Genomic DNA, 27,550 nt, shown 5'->3' with positions numbered 1-27,550 from the left:
ATGCCGCTTCTGGAAAAAGTTTAAAGGAGCACTTGACCTTTCTATGCGGCAAATGCAATTGCCTGGAAAATATTTTGACAAAATATTCTATTCCAGTGGTCGGCGATAGACCTTTATCAGGGCTATTTTCATAACCCAGCAGATGCATGCGTAAGTAGGTACGCCTATACTTTATAAACTGTGCAGCAGGAGCCCCCTATCTCTGCCCTGAAACTATGCGCGTATGTTTCAAAACATGCATTTTTTTTTTAATGCAGGCATCCGCATAGTAGATGCAACCTTTTTATAAAAATGGTCACATTTCTTTTACGTGTTAAATTGCTGTATTGGATGCACGTAATAACCCTCAGTTTATGCATGGAGCCAGGTGCCTTATAAAGCTGGCCTATGTATGCTCACAATCTCGCTTATGAAAATGCTGACTTGCTGATGTGCTTCCCAGCACCGGTTCGCCGAGATCTACATCAGCTTTACCCAGATCGTCACCAGTTCACCCACAGCCTCCACCACTTGCTCCAAAAACTGCAGATTCAATTTCTGCCACTTGATGAGCGGGCGTGAAAGCAGGCACACACGTCCGGCAGCAGCTACACGCCAAGCTTATGCAAAATAGGCTCGGCGCACGCAGGAGGATTTTTAAAGGGTTACGCACGTATATTACATGCATAACCCTTTTAAAATCCGCCCCTAAATGTATTTCCTCAAGAATGAAATGCACATCGGACAAAAAAGAAAAAGATAATTTTAACAACTTTATAGGCTGGATTACTATGTATATTTTGCAAGCGGTGTTATTGCTTCTTTAAACTTTCATGAGATGCTGGTTTCATGAGGTGATGTGGCAGGAAGAGGAAACGACACGGAAAACATCAGCAAGTTTTCCCCGTATAGTTTTATGTCCTTTTCTAAAAGAAACGGAAGAAAAAAAAAGCGGAATTTCATTTTTTTGTCATTTTACCCACGTTATTTTCAAACAGCATGCACTAAAAATACAGAAAAAAACTAAAGAAATGCAAAATTTAAAAAAAATTTAAAAAGACATGAAACAAAGGAAAGAAAAAGGAAACCAAATGAAAAATGTTTGCATCCACATCCCGAGCAGGAAGTTGAGAGAGAAGTGATCTTAGAAGCAGATTTTCTCTTTCACTTGTGGCACTAAATGACTTAATTGTGCCTCTCTGGGCAGCAGTTCTTATTTCTTTCACTAAAACATAGGGGCTTAGTTACTTTTTTTTATTCCTGCTTTATGAAACCTTTGCAGTCTGGTTTAATAAGAAATATGCCCACATGGGAGATGCCTGAAGTGGCTGAACGCAAAGACCCAGCTCAGCCAGTGCCGGCTTTCTGACAGGGAGCTTAGAGGAAGTGTTGGAGAGAGGGAGCAGAGATGTACAAGGTCCTCCCTGTCCCCCCCATCCCCCATGGAAAAACACCCAGGTGGAGCTCCGGCCTTTGGGATCCCAGCCGTCTTCATCCTAAATCCCGTTCCCACATCCCAATGCAGAGGAGCTAAACAGGCAGTCACCTTTTTGAATACAATATTTCCAGATCGCTTTTAAGGGAGCACCTTGGGTGTTCTCATTCCTCAGCCCAAAGGTGATTTACAGGGCTGCACTTAAACGATGTTCTGGTATCCTCCAGTGATACCTGCAGATGCTCAGAATTTAGTAGTATTTTGTTTCTTATGTACACTCCCCTTTTTCGGCACTTCAAAGAGGATTGAACTGATGGCGCCTCTTCGGACATACTGGATTGCTCACGGATGGCAGCAGCCCTGAAACTGCTGGGAGGGAGTGAAGTTCTGTGTACGGCAGGAACTTTGCTAGTGCTTATGGGCTGTCTGAGCAGGCTAGGTCCTCAGGGGTCACACCCGTGCCCACACCCATGCCCACACACACGCCCGCACTTACAGAGTCACGATGCCTTGATTCCTGGCGCTTTTGCTAAAATCAAGGATTTCGTTGCTGCCCGGTCATCGGAGGTTATCAAGTAGCATGATCTGCCAAGTACTCTGGGCCTCACTCTTCCCAAATCCTGCTCGCTCCATTTCCTGTTTTTATCCATCTGCCCACCTTGTTACCATAATTACTTTATATTCCTGTTGTTGTTGTTGTTGTTATTATTTTGTTTTATGTAGTGCAGTTCACCTGAAATGAGCAGACACCTCTGGGGCGCATGGCCAGGTACTCTTTCAGCCTCACCACCCCCCCATTGGTTATGGACAATACTGCCCTTTATTACATGGTCTGTTCCAGTGCAGCGTGGTGGTGTCAAACCGGGGCACATCAGCGCTGATTGTGAGGGAGGGGACTGGAAGGGGGTGACCCCCCCGCAGGCTGGGAACTGACGGGAGCTTCTCCTGGCCTCAGGGAATGAGAGTCAGGCCTCGCCTCTGCGTCCCCCTCATCCCTGCCAGCTGGCTGACCCAGGAATCCCGCCTTGCGGGGATGGATGCCAGGTCAGCGCTGGCAGCGAGTGCGTCTGGAGCAGGTTAGAATAAAAATAAAGGCGGGGGGTGGGGAGGATGCAGATGAGGCAGTAAAAAGGGTTAATATATTTAGAGATGGTGCAAATTAATTGCAGTTTCGGATTGCAAGCCAGATATTCCCAGGTAGCCAGGACTTCTGGATCACGGTCTGGGATCGCCAAAACAAAGTGGCTTGGATAATGCATGAAAAGGGAAGACATTTATTTTTCCAAATGATTGTTCTCATCAGCTCCCTCTGCCTTCCCCTTTCTCTGCTGTGGGACAGGCTTATCCACACAGAATGATAGGAAGCGTTGCTGTTAGGGAAGAGGCTTTGAGTCACTTTCGTTCTTCTGCTTGTCAGAGTAGCCACAGCAAGGGTGGGATGCACTTTATCGGGCCCAGGTGTCACTCATCAGTGATTTGCCACTGCCTCCTGCACCTGGTCTTCCTGGCCAGTCTCTCATCCTCATGCTAGCCAGGCCCAGTTTTGCTTAGCTTCTAGATCTAACAGGACAGGGCTCGTGTACTACTACACCTTGATATAGCGCTATGAGATGCACGCAGCGCTATACAGATGCATTCCCCACGAAGCTTACAGTCTGAGCAAAACAGGCAGACAGACAAGTCAGCATAAGCATTTGGGAAGAGACAGGGATAAGTCTGAAGGGAAGGTTAATAGGTGGAGTTTAATTGAAGGCAGAGACCATTTTACCTAATTGGATAAATTAATCTACATCAAAGAAACTATAAAAGAAAAAAGCAGGAGATGTGTTCCTGGGGATCATATCAGTATCCATCTGTTATGTATCACAATAGCAACATCCCTGCTACCAAGAAGCATATAATCTAAATCTATCCATAGAAAGAATACAATTCTCAACAAGGTCACTTAGAAAGTCAAGGGCAAGGGAATGAAGCCAAGTTCCTGAGGCTGACAGCTCTGTGTTATAGCTACCGTATTACACAACTGGACCAAAGCAATCATCCTAGGGTAGATGCAGGGTTTTTGTGGTTGCCTGAGCAATGAATGGTTATTTTTTTTTGTATTTATTCATGAATTCCTTCATTTGGTGCAGGAAATATTTGCTTCTGAAAAAGCAAATCCTATCCCATCGGTCAGAGGCAGTGTGCAAAGAGCCTGAAGCCCAAAAAAACAGATTGAATCCAGAAAGCGAGGAGGAGACTTCCTGGTTAATTCGGTGCATCGGGTTCACCAGAGGGGATCCGGGAGCCCTTCATTAAACCCACCCTGGATCGTTTTACAGAACTGCAACCCGAGCTGGTGAAGAGGGAATTCATGTGTTTGGAAGGGCAGAGGCCTGCAAAGCCCCCCTGAGATCATTTTCAGGAGCTGATCTGATTAGCCGGTTTCATCTTTCTTGGAAACAGAATTCCTCAATAAGCAGAAGGACTCGGACAGGTTTCGCCCATCGGCCACGTTTGGACAGGGTGGCCCCTGAAACGGGGCCGCACTCTCCTCTTCCCGCTCATGCAGTCCTTCACCTTGGTTTGGAGGTTTTAGTTCCGGAGTCGCATCGTCCCCTCCCAGCCCTGTGATCACTTCTGCGCATGCTGCGTTCGCCCACACCTGCAACGCCCCCCACCTCCTTTCCAGTCCTAGAAAGCTTGTCTGGCTTAGGTTCACTGGGGCTGGTGGCGGTTGGCGCACACCATCAAGTTGCCACGCCACACTCTGTATGGGCAGTGCCTCCTGTATTGTCAGATAAGCTCCTCTAGTTCTGATTTCATATTATGGTGCATTTTGTTTGTGAGATTAAGGCAACAGTGCACCTTTTTCAAACCTGATTAGGAGCTTTCAAACGTGGACTTCCCTTCCCCTGTCCTTCTCTTGATGCTCTCTTGAAAACTCAGATGGGAGACTCCAGTGAGGTCCTGGCGAAAGGACCTGATTCCCCTTCCGGCTGTGAGAAGGTGGCACACACATTGGTCGTCAAAAAAACGGATCCTTTACAGGTTTTTTTGATAACCTTTTATTGAACAAACACAAAAATGATCCAAAGATGACATCATGCATGGGCTTTCTAGATCACAAAGGTCCCTGTGAAAATGTACGTACCCTGAGGGCAGGCGCAGACAGAACAAGCCACAAATCACACATCAGGGAAGAAGAACAAAAATGTTAGTGAAGATATTGACAGGAAAAAACAAGTGGAAATTAAAGGACAATCAAGGGGCAGAATCTTGGGCAGGACAAGCCCAGAGGAAAAGAGCGGCAGCAGAGGGAAGGGAGTGAAACATTACAGGAGCTGAAGAAGGGACGACCAGGTCATCACAAGAGATCAGGAGGCGTCTGCTGACCGAGTAACTGATGGGCCAGGCTTGCGAGAAGGAAGACAGTGAAGTCAAGTGAGGAAGCCAGGCCCCTGTAAGGGCCTTTAATGAGGCATGCGGCAGCAGTAGCCGTCTAGGGCACCGGGGAGTCCATGCAGAGAGAACCTGAAGTGCTAGTGGCTCGGCGGTTGGTCTGTGAGGGTCAGAGAGAGCTTTGGAGGACGTTCTCATCCAAAGAGGATGGGCCCTTCACAGTCCCTCTTCTTTTCCCTCATCTGAAACCGGTACCTCTGTGATCCTCAAAGCTCACCATCGTCTTCTTTGGATGACCCTTATGCTGAGCCAATAAAAGCTCTGGCAACTGGAACAGAACCCAACGACAAATAATTCAAAACCCATCGGGTCTTTCATAAATGATTAAGGGGCCGGTTTACTGAGCTATGCTAAAATGTCACATTACTGCGCCATTTTACTGCAAGTATATTACAGCGGGATTTGTGGTACCCGAGTACTGCAGTTTAGTGAATCCCACAGTAATTTTACTTTGCATTGCCGTAGCCGGGAACTTCATGCATTCCTAGCCACAGAAAGAAGCATGGGCAGTCCCTCCCCTCCCATCCTGGGGCCACCAATTTTTAAAGGGCCCACAAGGCTGATAAAAATTCCCTCGCCATCCCCTTGTTTCAAAATCACTGTAAATGGCCTTCCCATTTACCTCTCCCCACACCCCCTCCTGTGCCCAAATGTCAAATAAGTTAGACCCCGCCTTAATCTCAAGCCCTACCCCCATTGAAAAAAGTGCCCCCCTTCCAAATCCCCACCTTCTTCCTCCTTGAGCTCTCCTTCCTCAAGCTCCTGCCGTGCCAGCTCACCCCAAAGGCACCCATGCCTCTGCACACGGTGGGGCACAGCAGCATCTGGAATCAGCCCGTGTGGCACCAGTGAGGCAAGAGTGAGAGGGGATGGCTCCTGACCTGACGCGACCCCCAGGCAGTTTCTGGTTAACCTGGGGTGGGGGAGCTGGGAGGCTGTTTGATAGGGGGACCTAATTTTTCTGACATACAAACACGAAGAGAAGCTGGGGGGGGGGGGGGGAAGAGAGGTCAATAGACTGCTATGGATTTGAAGGTGCAGTGGATTTTCATTGGCTTTGTGGCTCCTTTAAAGGGATCCCTGGGAGCAGCAATATGCAGTGTGCACTGATTTTCCCAGGTGAAAGTCAACTATTCCTTTGGACGTGCAGTTGGCTTTCAAGGAATAAGGCAACTTACAATGTTTACCACCAGGCATGTGGTTTCTTTTCCATGCAGTGCAACTCATTATTTCTGATCTGGCTTATTCCTGGGATAACACTGCATTATGGCAACGGGTGCTAATCAGTGAATTACAAGTGTTGTTTGCCAATTTAGTAAATAGGCCCCTGGATAAATAATTGATCATTTATGAGTTTGGGGTGAAAAATAAAGGCAGAGAGGGGCTATTTTCATCACAAGTAATTCACAAGCATTTGTATTGCTCTTGATGCAAGTACCCTGCTCTTGATTCTGACCTTGGCAGTAGACTGAATGCTTCTGTTGGCGGGGTAGGGACGGAGGGAGGGGAGTTGGTGTGTGTTGATTTTGGCTTGAGTAGCATGTGAGTCTGACTGCTACTTTCGGTCCAGGATATGCATTGTTCTGCTTCAGAAACGGGTCCTTGGAGTGTATTTTGCATCTCATAACATGCTATCAGTGTCTCATATCCTTCCACTTGGTTAAGTGCAGCGTTGGGGTGGTTAAGCCTCCTCCTTAGAAGAACTTGTTATCCTAGTTGAGGTGCCCTTGTCTGAATGGCCTCCTCCTCCTCCTATGAAAACCAGTCAGAACACTTTTTAATAATCATTTGAGTAACTTTCATTCCTCTTTGTTTACTGCTGACCTGTCAGTTGATACACAAAGCCCCAGACGGTTGTATTTAACTTAACGCAACAGCATAACAAAACTGTGATAACAGACTAAGGGAGGGAGGAAGAGGGGGAGCCCGCTCCAGTGTAAATCTTGCTGGCAGTTTTGCACTGCTGCTTTCCTTCATTGACAATACCGAGGATATTTTCAGTGATTAAATCTGGAGTAGTTGAATCATAGCATCTGAGCAAAACTAGAACACAGAAAAAAAAACGCATGAACTCTCAAGGGCAGAGGAATCCAGCTTTTGGCTCTGACCTCTTGAAATAAGGACCCTTGCTGCTCTTTGAGTCTACCGTTTAGTAGGCCTTCCAGAGATTGTTGATTAGCAAGGTCTGTTAATTGAAAGTATATGCAAAACAAGCCCATTTGGAGACACCACCCTCAACAGGACTTGTCCAATGAACCCGATATCCTGAGAATTTTTTCCCCACTGATACCTCAACTCACTGCACTTGGTTGATCCTGGGCCCGGCGGAGACCTTCAGGAGATGGAGGTGGCAAAAGGAGGAAAGGTCAAGATGGAGGCTTTTGAGTTGGTCTAGTGGCCGTCCCACCCACCTCTCCCCGCATCCCTTCCTGTTACCCAGGAAACCTGTGCAAGGCAGGGTTATGATAGCTGTTCAAGGATCTGCAGAAGGGACACGTTGTAGTACATTGAGCTTTTGAGACCTCCTGAAGATGAGCCCTGGGTGGTCTTAAAATCTCATTTGTTCGCCCATTGAAAGGTGTTGCAGCTTACAAAGACTCTACTTTCCTCCAGGATCAATGCGTCTACTAGAATGCCGCACTACCATTTTATTTATTTTTATTTTATTTTTAATCGTCACATGAGAACAAAACTGTACAGAGACTGCCTAAGCTTTTTACTGCTGCTGAAAACTATGAAGGCTTATCATGGATTTTTTTTTCTGTAGTTTCTCAATTAAAGGAGATGGAATGAAAGACAAAGGAATAAGAAGAAATAAAACTCAGTCTGTAGGCCACTGGCAATAGTCAGGCTTTTGGGGCTTCCATCTATAATAATCAGACTTTGGACATTTCCAATTTTCCGAAATCCATTGAGAAGAATCCCTCGGTTCAGCTGTCATTCTTTCCATACATCATCTGAACTATGCTCCCCTCAGATATTTCCCATTTAGAACAGATATTTTATTGTTGCAGTGATTATATTTTAATTTGCATTGGTTTTGGTTGATTATTGTACTCTTGGTGTTTATTCTCTATCTCGCCTTGAGCTACTATGGAAAGGAATGAAATAAATAAATAGGCAGGCTCAGCAGTAGTACAGGTTCAACTTTCCAAGCACACTGCCATTTTATATTTATCTTTATTTACATTTTTACATCAAACAAAAGGGGCTCGAGGCAATTCACAACATATAAAATCATAACACACAAATACATCATCACTTTAGAATAAATCCCACCCAACCTCCCCTTCTATCCCATCAAGAAACTCCTAACCCTCCCATCCTTATCCTTTATATCAGATAAGACTACTGGAATATAACATTCACTGTTCATTTGCTCTTCAGCTGCTACCAAAGGGTAACCGTGCTTCCTAATCATCTACTGGATATTAAGGGATCCGTTTTCAAACCAATTTAACCTTAGACACAGGATCAGCAAAATCCTTTAGAAAATACAGTACAAAGGACCAGATGTTCAAAGAATTTTCCACAAAGGGTATCTGTGATTTGCTAAGAAGGGTCATGTTAGATACGCATAAGAATCCTTTCACTGTATGGAAGACGAGCACAAGCAGAGCTGCGAATACAACTATTTCCCTAGAGTAAAGGCAGGAGATATGGTAAAGACATTTAAATAACTCCAAGGAACAGAGGCATAGGAAGCAGGCTTCTTTCAAGGAAAGGAGATACCATATGCCATGTTGGGTCAGACCAAAGGACCATCGAGACCAGCATCCTGTCTCCAGCTGTGTCCAGTCCAAGTCACTAGAAAGTAGAATGAGGAGTCATGGGATAAGGATGATAGGGAGTAGACTCAGGAGTAATCTCAGGAAATATTTCTTTACAGAGAGGGTAGTAGATGCATGGAACAGCCTCCAAGTGGAGGTGATAGAGACAAAGCCAGTATCAGAGTTCAGGAAAGCATGGGACAAGCACAGAGGAAGGGATGGTAAAGCTGAATAGGAGGTGTGGATGGGAAGACTGGATGGGCCATATGTTTTTTTTTAATCCGCCAGCACGTTCTATGTTTCTACATGTCTAGCCAGAGCAGAGCTGAAACCAAGGATTTTCGTCCCTGCAGCAGGCAAGAATAATTAAGCCCTCCATCCCGTCTCTACCTTCATCCCCAGTTTTCTCTGTCTCACTCTGAAACCCAGTCCTTTTTTCCTCTCTCCCACTCAACCCAGATGGTAGGAGAGCACCACACTCCCTGCCTTTTCATCCTGTGCAGACTCATTTGTGCCCCAAATGGCTTTGTGCCCTGGGCAGCTGCCCTCTTGCTCACCCCTAGTTACAACCCTGAGGCAAATTATGCCAACTGTATATAACACTAAAGATGGTTTAATCAAACTTGATCAGGTCATCATGTAGTTCTATTGTTACATTATTAACTTGCAATTTCATTTATTAGGACCTTGGTATAAATAGCATTTATTAGTTCTGCTCAGTTCTGCTCTATTGGTGATCCACATGAGAGCACTGGTACTAGACCATCAGGGAGTTCACAGTAAGCCTATTTGGGGTGCAGGGGGGGGGGGGAGTAGACCACAACAGTTCACTGCACATACAGGCTTGGGGCTCCCATGGACTTTCTTTTATTCAGGTAGTCAATGGTAATTGCAGAAATCGCTGGATCCAATATTTGTAGAAGCAACCTAAATTGCATCCTATTCTGGGGCAGGCGATTAGTGACAATCTACTTCACTTTCTTAGGCTGAGTGAGACCCAGCTCCAAAGTCAGCTTAATTATGAGACAAATCCTTTCTCTCTTCCAAGGGTGATTTGTTACTCTGGTAACAGCTTTCAGGTTTTGATGTCATTCTCCCAGTTTGAGCGTGCTGGCCATTGTGGATAACATCAGGAGGTTCCCTCTCCTTCCAGCTCACTGGGTCAAGATCATTAGTATTCTAGCATTAGGGCTACAGAGCTTATATGTTACACCTTTAAAATCTTAGAAAGGTATTAGGGCTTACCCACCAGGTCTCCAGCAGTTTTAGCCTTGAGAATCCATCTGAAATCTCCAACAAATATCCAACAGATGTCCAGCCAAATTCCTAGAACTCTTCAGCACAGTTTTAAAAGCCAAACGCCAGTCCTTGAAGGCCACCAACAGGCTTGGTTTTCAGGATAACCATAAAATGAATAAATGAACCCTAAACTAGAGCTGCTGTGTTGAAATAAATGTTGTAAATATTCACAATGGATATCCTGACGCTAGATCTGCTGGTGAGTTTGAGGACTGCAGGTTGGCACCCCACTGCTTTGCAAGCTATGTGATGTGTTGGGTATTAACAGGGGGTGCTGTAACAGTTGAAGCAACTTGTGTCCTGTTGGTGACTCGCTTGCTTTTTGTATGTGTTGATACTTGTTGGGTTTTGTTTTGGGGTTTTTTTATTTCAGTTCTCTTCTTGCATTGGTGTGTTGGCTGGGCTGTTCGCTGCTAAAGCAGTTGAAGGGTTGAGATACCACTATTGTGCTTGGCTAGAAAGAAAATCTCCCCACAGTCCTCAACAGAAAGTCAAGAAGGATGGATGCTCTCCATGTTTCTCGGCCTACTCCGGTGCTTAATCAAGTTCACAGCTTCTCACTTGGCCTTCATTTTCTCTCTTTGGCATCCTTTAGATTTATGGTGTTGCACAGTTTGAGGTGGGGAGCCCCTGCTGTGCAGGACTTACTGTAATAGGCAAGTCATGTCTTGAAACATTCTGAGAAATGAACTTATCGCATTACGACCTGAAGGCGCCATTCTCAACTCAACAAATAGGATCTCTGTGACCACTTTCTACTTCCATCGTCTATTTATTGACTTATCGCCTACTCCCCCCCCCCCCCCCCCCAAAAACAGCCCAATTCATTCTGCGTCAGTTCCTTGATTTCTTAGCTGGCAAGAAGGAATAACAAATTAAGAGTTGTGTATTTTGTTTTCTCGTTAGTAACCTAAGCCATTGGGAACAAAAGTAGCAAGGTACTGTGGTTGACTTGTCAGACTGGCTCAAGTCATGGCTAGTGAGAAAACGAGAACTGAAGTTGTGATTTAAAAAATCCTACTTTTTTCTTTCTCATGGAAACACATACAGCTGGTTTTGCTGGATACCTTTCTGCACAATAACGATCAGTAGACATTTTCAGCTCTGCTAAATCAGATATAACATTACATCTTTTGTTTAAGCCAAGTCTGGGAACTTATCCCAGAAACATCGCGCTCAGCATATGGTCTAAGATATGAAATCAACCAAGTTTCTCCACATTCTTCATGTTTATTTCTTTAGTAAAGCTTGTGTTGCATTTACAAAGTCCACCCTGAAAGCATTTTTCTAACCGCCCTTGTTGTGAGCAGCAGGATCTCAGATGCCCCCTTCCCTCTCTCCCTGCCCGTTATCTCGCTAGTTTCCTTTGCTCCATGATCCATCTAAACCTACATCAAGGAAAAGCAGCCGAGCTTGAGTCGGGAGATCTGCTTGAATTTGGTAGACGTGGAAGGAAATGTGCTGGCGTCTCCACTCAGCTGCTGCCTTTTGAAGGGCCTTGAGGAAGGTTTCTTTCAGAGGGTAGAAGGTAATGAAGTATCACACACGGGCCATAAAATACGTTTACTGGTCAGACATTTGCATAGACGTATTTGCAGGGAAATTAATTAATTCAGGGCATGATTCACTGAGCTTTTTGTTTTTTTTCCATAGACACAAAATGTGAGACCCAGAAGGCAGAAGAGGTGGAGGAAAGCAGAGATGATATAAAAAATGGTCAGGATCCAGAAACATGTGGGGGTGGAAAGTAGAAAACTGAAAGAGCTGGTGTCCCATAATCGCCAACCTTCAGACCTTGGCCAGACCGTATTCATGAAGTCCAATGTTGCCCTCTAAAGTATTCCAGAAACTGACGACACCTTTCTTCCAGCCAGGCCTGCTCCAGCCGTCCCACGCGGGGCTGGCAGCTCCTGGAGACTATGAGGCCCCCGGGCAGCTGGAGGGTGCCTCCTGCTGGGAGGATAAAGATGTTGGCTCTTTGCCATGCGCCTTAGAGGGGGACACTGGCCGGATGCCGAGTCCTCTGTGAATCTGTACAGCTGCGCATGATAAGAGGTGGAAGTAAGGACCCAAGGCACCGAGCCCAGGTCTCTCTGTGTGGCAATCTGCACCACCACCACCACCCCTGAGCCACGGGGCTGGTAAACAAATCTTTGCATATTTCTTCACGTTAGTCACTGCAATCTACAAACAATCCAGTTCTATTTCAAAATGTCATGTTCATAAAAAATGGTGACTCAAAAATCCCAGTAAGACTGACGGGGCCCCTCTCCCGCCTTCCTGGAGGTGTGCGGTGCTGAACTGGAATTTTGCTTTCTTTCCAGTTCAGGGCTTGGCGTATTGGCGTGCGCCGTGCCTGCTAGGCAAGGGGCAGACTGTCTTGCAGCTTTCTAAACTGACCACCTGGAAGCCCCTCTTGAAGTCAGGGGCTCACCATTTACTTTATAGCCTGCTCTTTTCCCCAGTGACACAACGAGTGCATGATGGGGGGGGGGGGGGGGGGAGAAGTTCGAACCCTAACCGGCCCGGGAGGGGAACGAAATTCCTCAGAAGGGACCATTCCGACCGATGCCCACATTTATTATTTGTTTTATTGTCCTCGCCACACTGCGCCCGCAGTGGGGCCAGATCTGGAGCACTACGCAGGGAGCGCCGTTTTACGTAACGGCGTGCAAAATTCAGAGCATTACTGCAAGCGTTAATCGCTAAATGCCAGGGCAGTGGATTCACAGAGAATTATCCTAAGGATAACAAACAGCGTGCTCAAACCATGGGGCCATTAAAGAAGTGAGGAAGCACAGCGTGCTTAATCCCTGGTGTTATTGTAAGGCTGTCAAGGCACAGCATTGCTCCTGCCCTAGCGTTACTGAGAGAGAGAGAGCGAGACCAAATTACAGTCTGCTAAGCCCGTATTGTTCTCAGAAGCTTAGCAAATTACAGTTTGCTAAATCCGTGGTGGTGTTGTACAAACACCAGATTGCAATGTGTTAGATCCAGGCTGTTATGAGAAGAATGCCAGTTTACGGCACGCTTGATCTACAGTGTTATCGTGCAAATGCTCGCTTACCACATGCTAAAGCCGTAGCGTTACCATAAGGATCCCAGGCTGCCGTTCCTAAGGTCCAGATGTCCCCTTCACACTTCAGCTCCGGCCATTTATCTTCCCTCTTGAGACAGAACTGTCCAATCAGATTGGGCCCAGGGAGCCTGCTCACCGGCCCTGTAAGTGGACAATACCCCCCCCCCTCCCCCTCGGTGTGAGGTTTGGATGGGTCCAAAACAGGTGATGGTCACCTGTAGTGAAGTGTGTGACATTCTTGGTGCAGCCACACAAGCACTGGTGATTCACGGTATCGGGCACTTCTGGCAGCCCCTTGGCGTTACCGAGGAAATCTGCCGTGCCGTTGAGTTTGCCTATTTTCAAACACCATTCACCCCTGACACATTGAGGGCCTGTGTGAGAAGTTCACTAAGGGCAGCTGAAAAGGTAACACACGGGATTCACAATGCTGGTGCTGCCAGGTGCCCTCAGAAACGGGTCGTTAACTTCAGGTGCATTTAGGACCGGGCAGTAAAACCGTGCCAGGTGTTTAGCATTTTCAAAAGCACACAGGCTGCTTTGCCCCTTCTTCACCCCTGCCCCTCTCCCCTCACCCCAGCCATCGCTAGCTTGGCACTAGTGAGCAACACGGGCTCGACTTTGCCAAAGGAAGGCAGCGTGATCTGTGTGTGTAGCCCAGGCCATTTTTGGGGGTTACTAATAGGTCTGGCAAGAGTCTAGTGCAGAGAGGGAAATAATTAGGGGAGTAGCCATTCATGGACGGCCCTGCTGCTGGCGGAGCAGTAATGGGTGGCCGAGGTCCTGAGCTCCTATAGCAGATCAGATCCCTGCGATAGGCTCTGGGGGCAGTCGAAGTTGAGAGTGAGAGGTTGTATTTTCCCAAGTTGGATTTTGGGTCTACCTGGAGCCTCAGAAACCTCTCCGAGACCCCCCTCCAGGAGAAGTCACAGGGGCTCCACTGCTGTCGTCTCCCCAGCAGGTGCAGAATGGCTGCTCTGGGACCAATTTGGGGGATTTTGAACTTTCATTCAGAGGAGCCCTGCAGAAGGCCTGGGCCTTTCCGAAGCCCAGGAAATGGGGGGGGACCCAGGGCTGAAGGCGTCCAGTGTTTAGGGAGGGTGGGGGACCCGGCGCAGAGGATTCCTGCAGTAGTCTAAATCGGGGAAGAAGATTGGTTTTCCCCCCCATCTGGGAGGAAGGGTTTTGTGCCCGTCAAGGGGACCGGCGAGACCCTCAGGCCGCACGGATTCCCACCCCCCAGGGATTCCCACCAGAAGATTCATCTGCTGACTGGGAGTAAGAGATCTGCATCCAAGGGAGAAGGCCCATCCGGCACCTGCCAAAGCCCCGAGGGGTAGAGGAGACCTCAGCTCTCTGTGCCATGGGGGAGGGGTTTTGTGACCATCGAAGGGGGGGGGGGAGGGGGGCAGTGCACAGCTTTACTAAGACCCTTGCACAGTTAGAGGGCACAAGCCTTGTAACACAGGGGAAAAGGGCAGAGGCTGTGGTGTGTGATTCATCAGATTCAGCCCTGCCGCTCAGCGAAACTCTCATCCGTGAAGCTTTATTTTGGACCCGGCCTCTGCGGACACGACCCCCAGCGCCCAGCAGGAGGAGGGAAGCTCCAGCACAGCTCACGAGTCACCCCGGGCCGGCGAGGGCTCCTTTCCACCCCTAGTCCGAAGGACCTGCACCTTGGGGACGGGAAGGGAAGCAAAAGCGAGGCAGGGTCCCTGCCCAGAAGAGCTTACAACTTCTTTTATGCCCCCCTCCCGTGCGGGACAGGCGCACAGGGGTGGGGTTACAGGTGCCTCACCTCCGAACACAACCGGGCTCGATACCCGGCGAGGAAAACCGGCAGAGCCTTCCCAGGCTCTGAGAGCGTGAGGCGCAGCGCCTGGGGCCCAGAAGTCTGCGGGGAGAAAGTCGAGGGGGTGGGGGGGGGGGGGTTCTTGCGGTAAGAAAACCAGCGACAGAGAAAACCGAGCGGGTCAGGTGACCGAGGTAAATGCACTCGTTAGACTGAATGTGTCAATATTTCATTGAAATTAGAGGAAGGTACAGCCGGACGGAGCACCCGCCGCTGACCAGGACCGGATTTAAGATTACCGAGCCCATAGGCAGAATACGGGGGGGTGGGCGATTTCACCCCTGGAAATGAGAGAGCAGCAGAGCAGGCCCAGATTTCGGGTGCCTGCAGAATCTGGCCCCCTGGGCAGTTGCCTAAGTCCGGTGCCTGGTTGGGTGGAGCGCCCCCATCCACCCTTGCCGGGACGTTCAGTCCTGTTGGGGGGGGGAGGGGTCTGCACCAGTGCTGAAGACCTCAGGACCCTTGGGTGGGTTTTTAGTTACTGACTGCACAAAGCCGCCTTTTCCTTAATGCACTTCGCCGGTCCTGTCCTGGTCTGCGAGGAGGCAGCGCGGCCAGAGCTGGAATGGTCGCGACCTCAAACGAACAAAAGCTTAGAAATCTGCGCGTCGAAGCCCAGTCAGAGCTCAGGGGGGGGCCGGCGCCCGCTGGCACTACCAGTCCTGAGATTCAGCGTGGCGGAGGCAGAGTTAAGGCGTAAATATTGCTGAGCCGGTCCCGTGGTGACGGTGCCTTGCTATTTGCATTCCTGTACGTGCCATGTCTCAGACCGTGAATGTTATTTTTAATCCGCCCTGGGCAGTTTCGAAAGGACGGGCGAAGCATTGCAAAAAAAGAACCGTATGTTAAATTAGGTCTGAATCCCAGGCTCTAGTGATTCTCCTCAGGTGGGGCCCTCAGCTGAAAATGAACTCGGCCCCCAGGGCCCCACGACCACAGCTACTCCTGCCCCCCTGACCTCTAGTTCTGAATGAGCTCACGGTGCAGCGGCTGCTCCTTTGCTCCTTTTGCTAAATTGGTGCAATAAGAGCTCCTTTTGCTAAATCAACGCATTTTGGGGCCGGTGCAATTAAACGTGCGCCCAGCCTAGGGCACAGGTTAGCAAGCGGTTGGACGTGCGTTTTGGCCGCGCTAGACTAGTACCCAGTGCAATAAGGGGATTAGTGCATCCAGAACCAGCACCCAAACAACCGCATAGCTGACAGCGCTCATCGCATGTGAAGTCCATGTAGATGAGGCTATTGGCTAAATTCCCCCCCCCCCCCCCCCCCCCCCCCCCCGATGCAGTAAATCCCCGGGCACCCAACGCACAATTGTTCATGTGGCAAACTTAACTCCAGCCCCAGAGCTGGTGTCGGGTCATTCTGCGAGCCTTGGGCTTATGAAAAAATCCAAAATACTGTTCTCTGTTCTTCCCCCAGAGGAGGAGGAACCATAGAAAACTGTAGCTCTACTGCTTTTGATGATTAACAATAAAGAATTAATGAAATGGATCGATTACAAAAAAAAATAATAAATTTCTAGATGCACAATATACACGCTCCAGGCCAAATTCACTCCTTGCTATTGTGCGTCCAGAAAAGTTATTTTTTTGTAGTCGATCCATTACATTAGTTCTTTCTTAACATCCGTAGCAATTGTATTGAGCGCCCGTAACAATATGTAAGCGCACAGCCGCGTCTCCTGGGTGCCCAATGCGTTTGAGCACTAGGGACGCGCAATTTCTCCCTGGCTCGTCCCTTTTAATGCACCAGCTCATTTAAATATAGCGTCGAAAGCCCAGGAGAGGTGGCCGTACACACGTTAAAAAAAACAAACCCCAGTTTGGACGCACGCTTTTATGCGCGTTGTATCGCATCGGCGCGTTCCATTTCCTATCGGCGCAGTGTGTTCTTTTGCATAATTTTATTTGCAATGCAAAGACCTAAGTAGTACGTATTTTATCAAAGTATATGTTGACCAATAAATTTGAACTTTACTTTTGTAAACCGTTGTGATCTTCACTTGGAACGACGGTGTATAAAATAACTGAATGACTAAACAAATAAACCGGGCCTGAGATCTGTGAATGGAGGGCAGTGTTACCTGAACAAATCCTAAACACGGCGCGGTAATGAGATTAGGAGTATAATCAATGATCCCTCAGACTTGTTTAGCAGCCTTGGTAAAAGGTGGCTGGAAGGGAACACAGAGGGCTAATTTTACAACAGGCTCAGAGCGCGATAAAGTCTGCGTGAACATCGCAGGCGCAGGCTTTACCAAGGATTTTCAAAGCAAACTTATACGCGCACGAGTCCGGTTTCAAAAAGCCTCGGGTGATTGGCCCCCCGGGTACGAGCTCAAATCATCTGGCACAAAGTTACACCTCTCCCCAGCGAAGCAGTAACCCATGCGGGGGCGCGGGACTCGCGCACAGGAATTTTCAAAATGAACAAACGCTCGGCCGCGCGGATCACTTACCACACGATTGGCCGCGCGTTTTTCAGGCGCGTCTATTACCCCTCATACCGCATCGGCCTGTATGATTGCACATTTAAGTCGGGACTCCACCCACAGCTCCACCTGCCCGTGACGCCTCCCCCCCCCCGGTGCGTGACAGCGGGCTCCACGCCTGCTTGTACGGCGCAGTGGGCCCAAGCCGATACTGGGTCTCTCTGCTATCCCTGCTAACGGCAGACTGCGGGCAGCGCACTGCTGAGGTCTTTCGGGAACCACGGAAAGGGAAGGTCCCGTAAGAAGATGGTAAAAAGGTGCTTCAGCCTAGCTAGGAAGAAAAAAAAAGGCAAGAATTCAGACTCAGCAGAAGAGAAAAACCTGCCTGAAAACTTTAAGGAACTGCAAACAGTGGAATCAGAAAAGACTTTGTGTGCATTCCTTGTGCAATCTTCCTGATTGAAATGTCACCCTTTCTTTCTGTTGTGTTATTTATTTATTTATTTATTTATTTTTATTTATTTATTAACTTTTATTTACCGACATTCGTGGAGCACATCATGCCGGTTTACAAAGAACTCAGGCGGGAAATACAATGAAACAATATAACAATATATATTTATCCAGCATTCTTTAATGCAATTGGTTTATTAGGGTTGGGTTTTTTTTAGGCTGAGTGGCGCCCTGAGGCTCTCGTGCCATGAGATCTCAGACATTTAGCACTGGGCATGCCCGGGCACTGCTTTCATGGGAGACCTCCAGGGAAGACTGCGTGCTGCGGACCGCACTATGGGGTGATTCAGTAGGGGGCGCTCTCCATAGCGAACCTGTACCAAAACTCACGGCGCTGGCACGATGTCAGGGGGCGTTCCTCATTTTTGAGAAGGCACTGGACCAAGTCCTCAGCATGCTGGGCATTCCAGGGTGTGACCAAGACTTACCCGCATCATCACTCCGAATTATAAAAACCAAACCATACGCTAGATATCCACATAACTTTACTGCTGCTCGTGATGAGGAGCAAATCTGCAGATCTCAAGGTTTAGGGGCTTACAGGAAAGGGTGAGGGGGCAGCGTGCAGGAAAAAGAACCAGAGGGGTCTGAAAGACCTCGCTGTTAACTGGACAAACCGGTGGACCATTTGGAAAACTGGGAACGTGCCCATGCGAGCGTGTTTTGAAATTTGCTGACTTGCGCACGTAAACGCCGACATGGTCCTATCGAAGACGCACGCGCACTAGCTGTGCTCGAGTAATCTCTTAATCTCGGGAGCACACTTACGCGTGCTTGGTGCATTTTAAAACAAACGCGTGTAAGTGCGCGCACGATTAAAAGCTGTAGCGTATCCTCACTCGCGCACCAGGTCATTTTAAAATCCACCTCTTAGATTGTAAGCCCTCTGGGGATAGGGAAGTACCTACAGTCCCAGAATGTGATCCACTTTGAAGTGAAAAAAAGGGGAATATAAATCAAATAAATAAACATGGTAGTAGTATGAGCCCGTGCAAGGATGAGCAAACGTGTAGGAAGTGCGTAACTGAGATTTATGGTAGCAGAGGTTGCAGGCTGAGCTCCGGTGCAGAGGGAGGTGGTAGAGAATGGTTTGACTCTTCAGAGAGGCGGAGCTGGAGAGTACAGCCAGGGTGGGGGGCGGAGCTCAGGTTCCATATGTGGTAGTAGAGAATGGATTGGACAATACAGAGAGAGAGGGGCGGTGCTGGAGAGTACAGCCAGGGAGGGGGGCGGAGCTCAGGTTCCATATGTGGTAGTAGAGAATGGATTGGACAATACAGAGAGAGAGGGGCGGTGCTGGAGAGTGAGGCAGAGTTCAATACAGAGGGGCAGAGCTCAATTCTCATACAGAGAGAGGGGTGGAGCTCAATTTGCATACCGGCTATGCAGGTGTAGTGCAACTTTCATATATTGTTATGGTTAAATATGTATATATTCTTAATTTTTATTTGTTTGTTTTTTTTTTGCGATGCAGGAAAGGAGAAGTAGGCATCAGGAACCCCCTTTGAACTCTACAGCAAAACTGGTCCTGATGGCATGCTGGCCCGCAGCTCTGTTAAGCGTTGGGGCGCAATAAAGGCCAACTGGGAGGAGCAGCTTTACCTTCAGTACACCCAGAGGTAGGTGAAGCCCATGCCAGGAGCTTGGAAAGAAAACGGGCAAAGACCCAGGGGCTTGACGAGGAGGAGAGCTTGAAAAAAACACAGATAGGCCGATGCAATATCATGGGCTCAGGCCAGCTCAGCCCGCAGTTGGACGCACGTTTTGGACAAGTGTCCATAACCCCTGATGCAATGAGGGGATCAGCGCGTCCAAAACGTGCATCCAAGCCAGCGCGCGGCTAATAGCGCTCATCACATGTAAATGCCAAGTTGATGAGGCCATGAGCTGGTATCCCCCCCCCCCCCCCCCCGAAGCAAAAAATAACCATGCACCCGATGCGCTCATTTTAACCCTCAAAAATGAACACCAGCCCGGGATCTGGCATTAAGTCTTGAGTCGCCCAACACCTGCACAGAAAAGCAGAAAATACTGGAATATAAATCAAATAAATTAATAAAAAATGCTGCTTTTCTGTGGTTCCTCTGACTTAATCTCGCCACATTATTAAGATGAGGAGGAACCACAGAAAGCAGCAAAATGGACAAAAATAAATAAATTCTTGACGGTGATCAGGTCAGGAAAAGGGACCCTCAATTTTACGAGCGTCCTTTTCCTAATCCACACAGAGCCTCGTCTCTTGGGTGCCCGATGCCATGGACGGACAATTCATCCCTAGCGCGTCCTTTTAAGCGCGGCGGCTCATTCGCCGGTTCCGTCGAGCACCCAAGAGAGGCGAATGCGCGCGAGGTAGAGATGCGGGCTTCCGGTCTGGATGCACGGTTTTCTTGCCCGCGCTTTGTTGCGTCGGCCAGAAAGATCAGAACGTGTTATCCACGCCCGTCTCATGCTGGACCCCTTTTGGTATTTTTCAAGAAGATTTGCTTCCCTGCCCCTCAAACAAAGGAGCCAATCTTTACGGCGGAAAGTGGTGGGAGAGTTCACGAGGTCACTGTTGGGGGGGGGGGAGGGGGGGGGGCTGGCATTCAGTTAACGCCGTGAGGGGCGTGGAAGAAATTCTGAGTTTGGAAACCACCCGTGACCTAAGGACTTTGATAGCAAAGCCCCCGCGAGTCCTGGAGCCCAGGCGTCGGTGTTCATCAGTTAAAGAGGCCGATGCAGTAGCGAGCGCCGCAGCCAGCGCACAGCTCAGCTCTCGACTGAAGGCGCATGGTGGGCCATGCGTCCGTAACCCCCCCCCCCCCGAAGCCAAGGATGGCTCAGGGCAATCTGCTGCCCGGGGCGAGGGAAGAGACGGCGCCTCCCCCTCCCCAAAGGCACAGCACAGGTCAAATCATGGAGAAGGTCACGGGGAGGGGGGTCAGAGAGTCCCCTTGGAGTCCGCCCCTTCCGGTGACTGGAAGGGGTCAGAATTCCCAAAGAAATGGCAGGCGGTGCATCCCTGATGATATTTCTTGGAGGCTAAAAGTACACGGGAGCATTCCTGAGGGGGTTCAGTGTTTCCAATTTCAAGGAGATTTTGTTTCCAACAGAAATGAAATGGATATACCAGGAAGAGCTTCAGCAAATCGCCGGAAGGAGGGAGATAAGCCCCGGTCTGAAGTTTTCTGCATTCCAGGACAGGCCGTGTCCCACAACCCGCGACCCAGAGAAACCAGAAGCTGGGTTTTGTTGGCCCTGTAACGGGTGCGGCATGGTGGCCGAGCATGGGCTGGCATTGGTTTAACGGTGGGGAGGGGGAGGCTGCTTCTCAGGGGTCTCCCCTTTTAACAGGAGGATGTGCTGCTTCTAACTGGGTGTGTGGGAGGCCAACAGAGGTTGCTCCCAGGGCCTGGAGCAAACCTTCGGTCATGCACCCCCTCCCCCCAGCTTGCCCGTTGGCGGCCACGCCAGCTCAGTGCTCCCTTCTTTGGCAGTATCGCCTCTAGGCCTTGTCACAGCCCCCCAACACCACCCAAAATGTGGGTGCTCTAGGTGACCGACTAATTTGCCTAATGGAAGCACCAGCCCTGATTGCAAGTAATTGTGGGGCAGAAGGCTTCAGCCACTGCTTTCCAAGCAAGGGAAAACAGAGGTTTCTTCAGACGCCGGAATTTGTGCTCTGCACTGCCCTGAGATCAATTTGTTGGAAGCAAGGGGGTTAGCCTAATGAAAACCAGGTCTTCTCCCACCTCCCAAACTCTAGATCACAAGACTTGGAGCGGGGGAGAGGGTAGGGTTACAAGCTTCTCCGTTGCGTCTTCAAGTCATGGGGTTTGATTTCTGCACGCTTAGCTTAGTAACCCGATTCTGAGACCCAGCGCATGGTGCAATTAAGAAAGAGAGTTGGCTGACCTGTGACAATCAATGTTTTGCTCTCCAGTCTGAGGCCGGTCGCGTTAAAAGAAATGTCTTCCTTCCAGGTTCTGGTGTGCCGCTCCGTTGATCAGAACATTCTCATGCTCCAAACACCGAAACGTGCAAGCATGTATGGCAGATAGTTTAGAGGTCAGATTGTTCTGCCCTATTCTAAAATTTCTGCTGCCTTTAACCTTTTTGGGAGTCTGTCCCGGGGCCATATTCATTGTTAATTTAAGCTAGCAAGACTCTGAGCAGCCACATTAAGTTTTGACGTTATCAGTCGGATGAAGTAAATAGATACTGCTTCACAAATACATTGGCATTTCGGCAAGCTGAATGTTGTGTTGGACATAAGAATGTAAGATAAGAACATAAGAAATGCCATACTGGGTCAGACCAAGGGTCCATGAAGCCCAGCATCCTGTTTCCAACAGTGGCCAATCCAGGTTATAAGTACCTGGCAAGTACCCAAACATTAAATAGATGTAAAGCTACTAATGCTTATTAATTAATAGTAGTTTTATGGATTTTTCCTCTAAGAACTTATCCAAACCTTTTTTAAACCCAGTTACACTAACTGCTGTAACCACATCCTCTGGCAATGAATTCCAGAGCTTAAATATGCGCTGGGTGAAAAAGAATTTTCTTCGATTTGTTTTAAATGAGCTACTTGCTAACTTCATGGAGTGCCCCCTGCCCTGGTCTTTTTATTATCTGAGACAGTAAATAACCGATTTATATTAACTTGTTCAAGTCCTTTCATGATTTTGTAGACTTCTGTCAATTCCCCCTCAGTCGTCTCTTCTCCAAACTGAACAGCCCTATCTTCTTTAGTCTTTTCTCATAGGGGAGCTGTTCCATTCCCCTTTATCATTTTGGTCGCCCTTCTCTGTACCTTCTCCATCACAACAATATCCTTTTTGAGATTCGGCGACCAGAATTGTACACAGTATTCAAGGTGCGGTCTCACCATGGAGTGATAGAGGCATTATGACATTTTCCGTTCTATTCACCATTCCCTTCCTAATAATTCCCAACATTCTGTTTGCTTTTTTGACTGCCGCAGCACACTGTACCGACGATTTCAATGTGTTATCCACTATGACGCCTAGATCTCTTTCCTGGGTGGTAAGACTTAAGATAGAACCTAACATCGTATAACTACAGCAGGGATTATTTTCCCCTATATGCATCACCTTGCACTTATCCACATTAAATTTCATCTGCCATTTCGATGCCCAATCTTCCAGTCTCGCATGGTCCTTCTGCAATTTATCTCAATCCGCTTGAGATTTAACTACTCTGCATAATTTTGTGTCATCCACAAATTTGAATTCCTCACTTGTCGCACCCCTTTCCAGATCATTTATAAATATATTGAAAAGCACTGGTCCAAGTACAGATCCCTGAGGCATCCACTGTTTACCTTTTTCCACTGAGAAAACTGAGCATTTAATTCTACTCTCTGTTTCCTGTCTTTTAACCAGTTTGTAATCCACGAAAGGATATCGCCTCTTATCCCATGACTTTTTAGTTTTCTTAGAAGCCTCTCATGCAGGAATTTGTCGAACGCCTTCTGAAAATCCAAATACACTACATCTACCGGTTCACCTTTATCCACATGTTTATTCACCCCGTCAAAAAAAATGTAGATTTGTGTGGCAAAATATTGATTGTGTACATTGTTGAAAAACCCCTGTAAAGAATTTGGGGGTCAGCCTGGTGTTATTAGTGTTGTGCATGTTCACCGCTATTTGCAGTGCATTAGTAATAAGCACTAAGGAATCACAGAAAACCCATTGGACAGTTTCATCATTTAGACTCAAATCCAGTTTTCCAAGCCAGCAGCACCACCACTCCGGTTTCATCCTATTTTTCTAGTGAAGTGTTTCCCCGTCTGCTTCCACTTCATGTTAGAAGAAAATAGCTCCTACTTTTGGGCTGTGGGATCAGAATCTGTAGACGTCTTCCTCCAAGGTTGGAATAGTAGAGGCACAGGCCTCGAAAATGTGGAAGAGATGGTCAAATGTGCATTACTGGAGGGTCATCCCTCTATACCTCCCCCCTCCCCAACTACCAGCACTTTCATGACTTCTTAAATTGGAAGTTATGCAATCAGAAGCATGCGCCTGTTGGCCCATCCATTTATCCCATTCTCCCTCTTTGTCCAGGCAGATTTAAATGGGCCGAATTAAAATGGCCAGCGGGAGGAGTCAGAGGTGTGGCCCTTCTAGCTCAGTCCCTAGTACAGGGAACCAAGTTACAGGTCAAGATTTCCTCCTGAGCAGCTTCCCCATAATTGGTAAACAGGGAAGAGAATTATGGTAGGCCCAGGTTTAAAAACAAGGTAAAAGTTAAATAAAAATAAAAGGAAAAAAAAACAAAGCTCACGTCTTGGTTTTCTGGCTCATTTTTGGAATAGTGCATCTTTCGCTGGAGGATTTCATTTCCTGCCGTTTTTGGAAAGGAAAAAAAAATGTCTACAGGAAAAGATCATGCAATCAAAAACTCGTGCATGAAGAAGCACTGCGGGACTTCTGCCTGGTGCTTAAACCAAGCTTGTTCCGGTCATCAGCCTGCAGTGCTTTCATACACAGATTTTCAGTGTTTTGTCCTGCCCCCGTACCTCCTCCCTTCCCTCTCTCCCCACCTTCCTGAAGTCTTATATCAATGAGCATGGGGCAGCTCAGAAATTCTGGTGGCTGTTTGGATTGTGGTACTAATAATTATGCTAGGACTAAGGGGACAGTCCACGAAACTGGTAACAGATTTAGTACAAATGTAGGAGTATTCAACGCATAATCAAGCAGTGGAATTTGCTGCCGGAGGTTGTGGTCAAAGCAAGTAGCATAGCTTGGTTTAAAAATTCTTTGGATAAGTTTATGGAAAAAAAGTCTGTTAGAACTATTAGGCTGGAGGACATTTTCCAAAATTCTGCTGAGTTTGCAAGCTTGCAGCTCACTTTCTAAAGGAAATTTCTTTCAGAGTTTCCCTTCTGAAAATTTGGAGTTAACATCATGGGTACCTCCATACCCATGGGCTTTGCACTTGCTTTGGAGTGAATACAGAGTCAATGCCATGAAGGGCACATGGGGGATTTCAAAATGAAATTCCGACACATTACTTGCCATCTTCGCCCTCCTCCCTGCCCCCTCCCCCTCCCTTTGTGGAATGGGTTCTTTCACCCAAGATAGGGAGGAGACATTTTCAATTAACAATTTTACTCTGGTAAGTGCTTAGTTATCCGAGACAAAGCACTTAAAAGTTGCCTGGATCACCCCGTCCCACCAGCGCAGGCCTGCTAAATACCCCCTCTTAATGCCGGGAGTGAAGATAAGGAATGGATCTCCCCATTCGTTTCTGTTGGTTTGCTTCTTCCTGATGACCCAAACAGGATGCTGGGCTCGATGGACCGTTGGTCTGCCCTAGAGGGCACTTCTTATGTTGTTGTTATAGAGGTTGCTGGAAAGAGAAGGGAAGGGTCTTGAGTACTGGATTAAGTATAGATCTCCTGAGAATCAAAGAAAGTGATGACCCAGGAGCAGGAGTGGCCTCTCAGCAGAGGTGGTGGAGGTCAGGACTGTGATGGAATTTAAGCTCACGTGGGACAGATGTGCAAAGCAGTGGTAGGAACAGGATTGAAAGATTGAATAAAAGACATTGGGGGTGGGTAGTTGGTGTTGCTTTAAGTCTGATCATTTATCTGCTGATCTACCCAAAGTGCTAGAGAACCAGAGAGGAAGGCAGCTCGTCTGGGTGCTGCAATAGGAAAACATAATTTTGGTTTTCAATATGTTGCCGGTTTTTTTGAGGGGGAGGGGGTTGTCTGGGGGGGTTAGTTTTGTTTCCGCATTTTACCACTCACAAACCCCAAACAAAATGATATCGTTTTCTTCCCATCATTTCAGATTAGAAGAAGACACAAAGGAAATTAAAGTTATAAGCACTTTCCATGTCGTTTTTTAATGACTGCACTGCGCATCAATCACTATGGACCAACTGACACCTATTTGTTTAGTAATATCGTAGAAAATAGAGAAGTCTTTGCACAGGCAAACTGACTTGCGAAATGTTTGCATGTTTCCTACCCGATTTTTGCGAGATCCTTAAATCTGGCACTTAAAACACTGCTACCCAACCTTTCCCAGCCACCAAGACACTTTATGTAACAATAATGTCTGAGCCTTGGAATGACTTTGACCACACATTACACAATACTTCTGCAGTCCTTTCTTTAAGCTTATAACCGTTTTTCTTTTGTTTATTATTCCAGGTGCACAGAGTAATGTCCATGTTGTTCTACACTCTGATTATAGCTTTCCTGATCGGCACGCAGGCAGCACCAAAGACAGAGGACCATGCTCCAGGAGGTTCTGCAACAGAACCCACCATTCCAAATTCTCATCGGACTAAACCACTGCAGAACACCAGAGAAGCTCAGAGCCCGCCGTCACACCCCAGCGCCCACAGGAAGCTAGGCTGGAATGCAACGGCCAACGCCCACAACATCACCGTGGACCCCAAGCTCTTCCAAAAGCGAAGGTTCCGCTCCCCTCGGGTCTTGTTCAGCACGCAGCCGCCTCCGTTGGCGGGGGACTTACAAAGCCTGGAGTACTTGGACAGCGATGACTCCCTCAACAGGACTATCCGGGCCAAGCGGACTGCGCACCCCGTCGTGCACGTGGGCGAGTTTTCCGTCTGCGACAGCATCAGCGTGTGGGTGGGCGAGAAGACCACAGCCACCGACATCAAGGGGAAGGAGGTGACCGTGTTGGGAGAGGTGAACATAAACAATAGCGTCTTTAAGCAGTACTTCTTTGAGACCAAGTGCAGGGAGTCCAAGCCGGTGTCCAGTGGGTGCCGGGGCATTGATGCCAAACACTGGAACTCTTACTGCACCACCACCCACACGTTCGTAAAGGCGCTGACGATGGAGGGTAAACAGGCCGCCTGGAGATTCATCCGTATCGATACCGCCTGCGTGTGTGTGCTCAGCAGGAAAACGGGGCGATCCTGAGACAGAATGGACCCCTTCTCCCTCCCCCCTCCCAGCCCCCCCTCCCTACCTCAGCCTGTAAATTATTTTAAATTATATGGACTGCATGGTATATTTATAGTTTATACAGTAAAACCAAACAAAAAAATTACAGAGCCTCATTATTTATTAAACTGTTTTGGAAACTACGCTGTGTGCTTTATTAAAATGTCTCAGCTGGTCTGCAAGCTGAGTTCTGGTTTTAGTCATTCGGGAGAGAACGGCCAGAGAAATAGCCCTTAGTTACTCTACGGTGACCAGATGGCTTCAGGTCCTAAGGGACAGGCTGAGCCTGCAGGAACCACAAGGCCACAGATGCGTTAGGGTAAAATCAGGACTGAGTATATGAACCTATTCAGGCCACCTCAAGTCAATGTTCTAGATCTCATGGGCGAGGCCTAGAACTTCACCTGGGCCCATTCTCCCGCTGTCAGGGACCTTTGAGCTATGCACAGCGAGCTGAACACAAGAGTTCTGGAAGGGCTTATTTGAATTAAAATGTTGAGTTGTTTACAGCCTCTGGCAGGAGGGTTCAGGTCCTGTTAATGGGCTCTTGGCCTTGTCTAAGAGCCTCCATCAGGGCTCTTAAGTGTTAGGGCTCATCTTCCATATTGGTCGCTATTGCTTAATTGCCCCCATCAGAAAGGGAAATGTTATGAGACCACAGCACAGGAGACAGATACAAATCCTGCTGCATGGCCCCTTACGGTCTGCTTTGGGGGGGGGGGGGGGGATTATTGTTTTTGGAGATTTCCAGCCCGCACCATCTAAAAATCTAGAGAGGTTACAAGGAAACAACATCCATGCATTATGT

General features: G+C 48.0%; 1 protein-coding gene across 2 annotated transcripts in view; it reads left to right on the top strand.

The window, feature by feature from the left end:
* NGF (nerve growth factor) overlaps window positions 1-26,885 on the top strand; it is a 50,400-nt gene extending 23,515 nt beyond the window's left edge. For both annotated transcript variants that reach the window (XM_029573594.1, XM_029573593.1), the window contains exons 2-3: window positions 19,276-19,420; window positions 25,975-26,885. In XM_029573594.1, the coding sequence (XP_029429454.1) occupies window positions 25,987-26,718 (732 nt within the window). In that variant the 5' untranslated portion in view covers window positions 19,276-19,420; window positions 25,975-25,986 and the 3' untranslated portion in view covers window positions 26,719-26,885. The remainder of the gene's footprint in view (window positions 1-19,275; window positions 19,421-25,974) is intronic.
* The last annotated feature ends 665 nt before the right edge of the window (window positions 26,886-27,550 follow it).

This window comes from Rhinatrema bivittatum, chromosome 12 (genome assembly GCF_901001135.1).
Source record: "Rhinatrema bivittatum chromosome 12, aRhiBiv1.1, whole genome shotgun sequence".
NCBI lineage: Eukaryota > Metazoa > Chordata > Amphibia > Gymnophiona > Rhinatrematidae > Rhinatrema > Rhinatrema bivittatum.
Note: the sequence above shows the minus strand (reverse complement) of the source record. Positions and strands in the feature narration are given on the sequence as shown.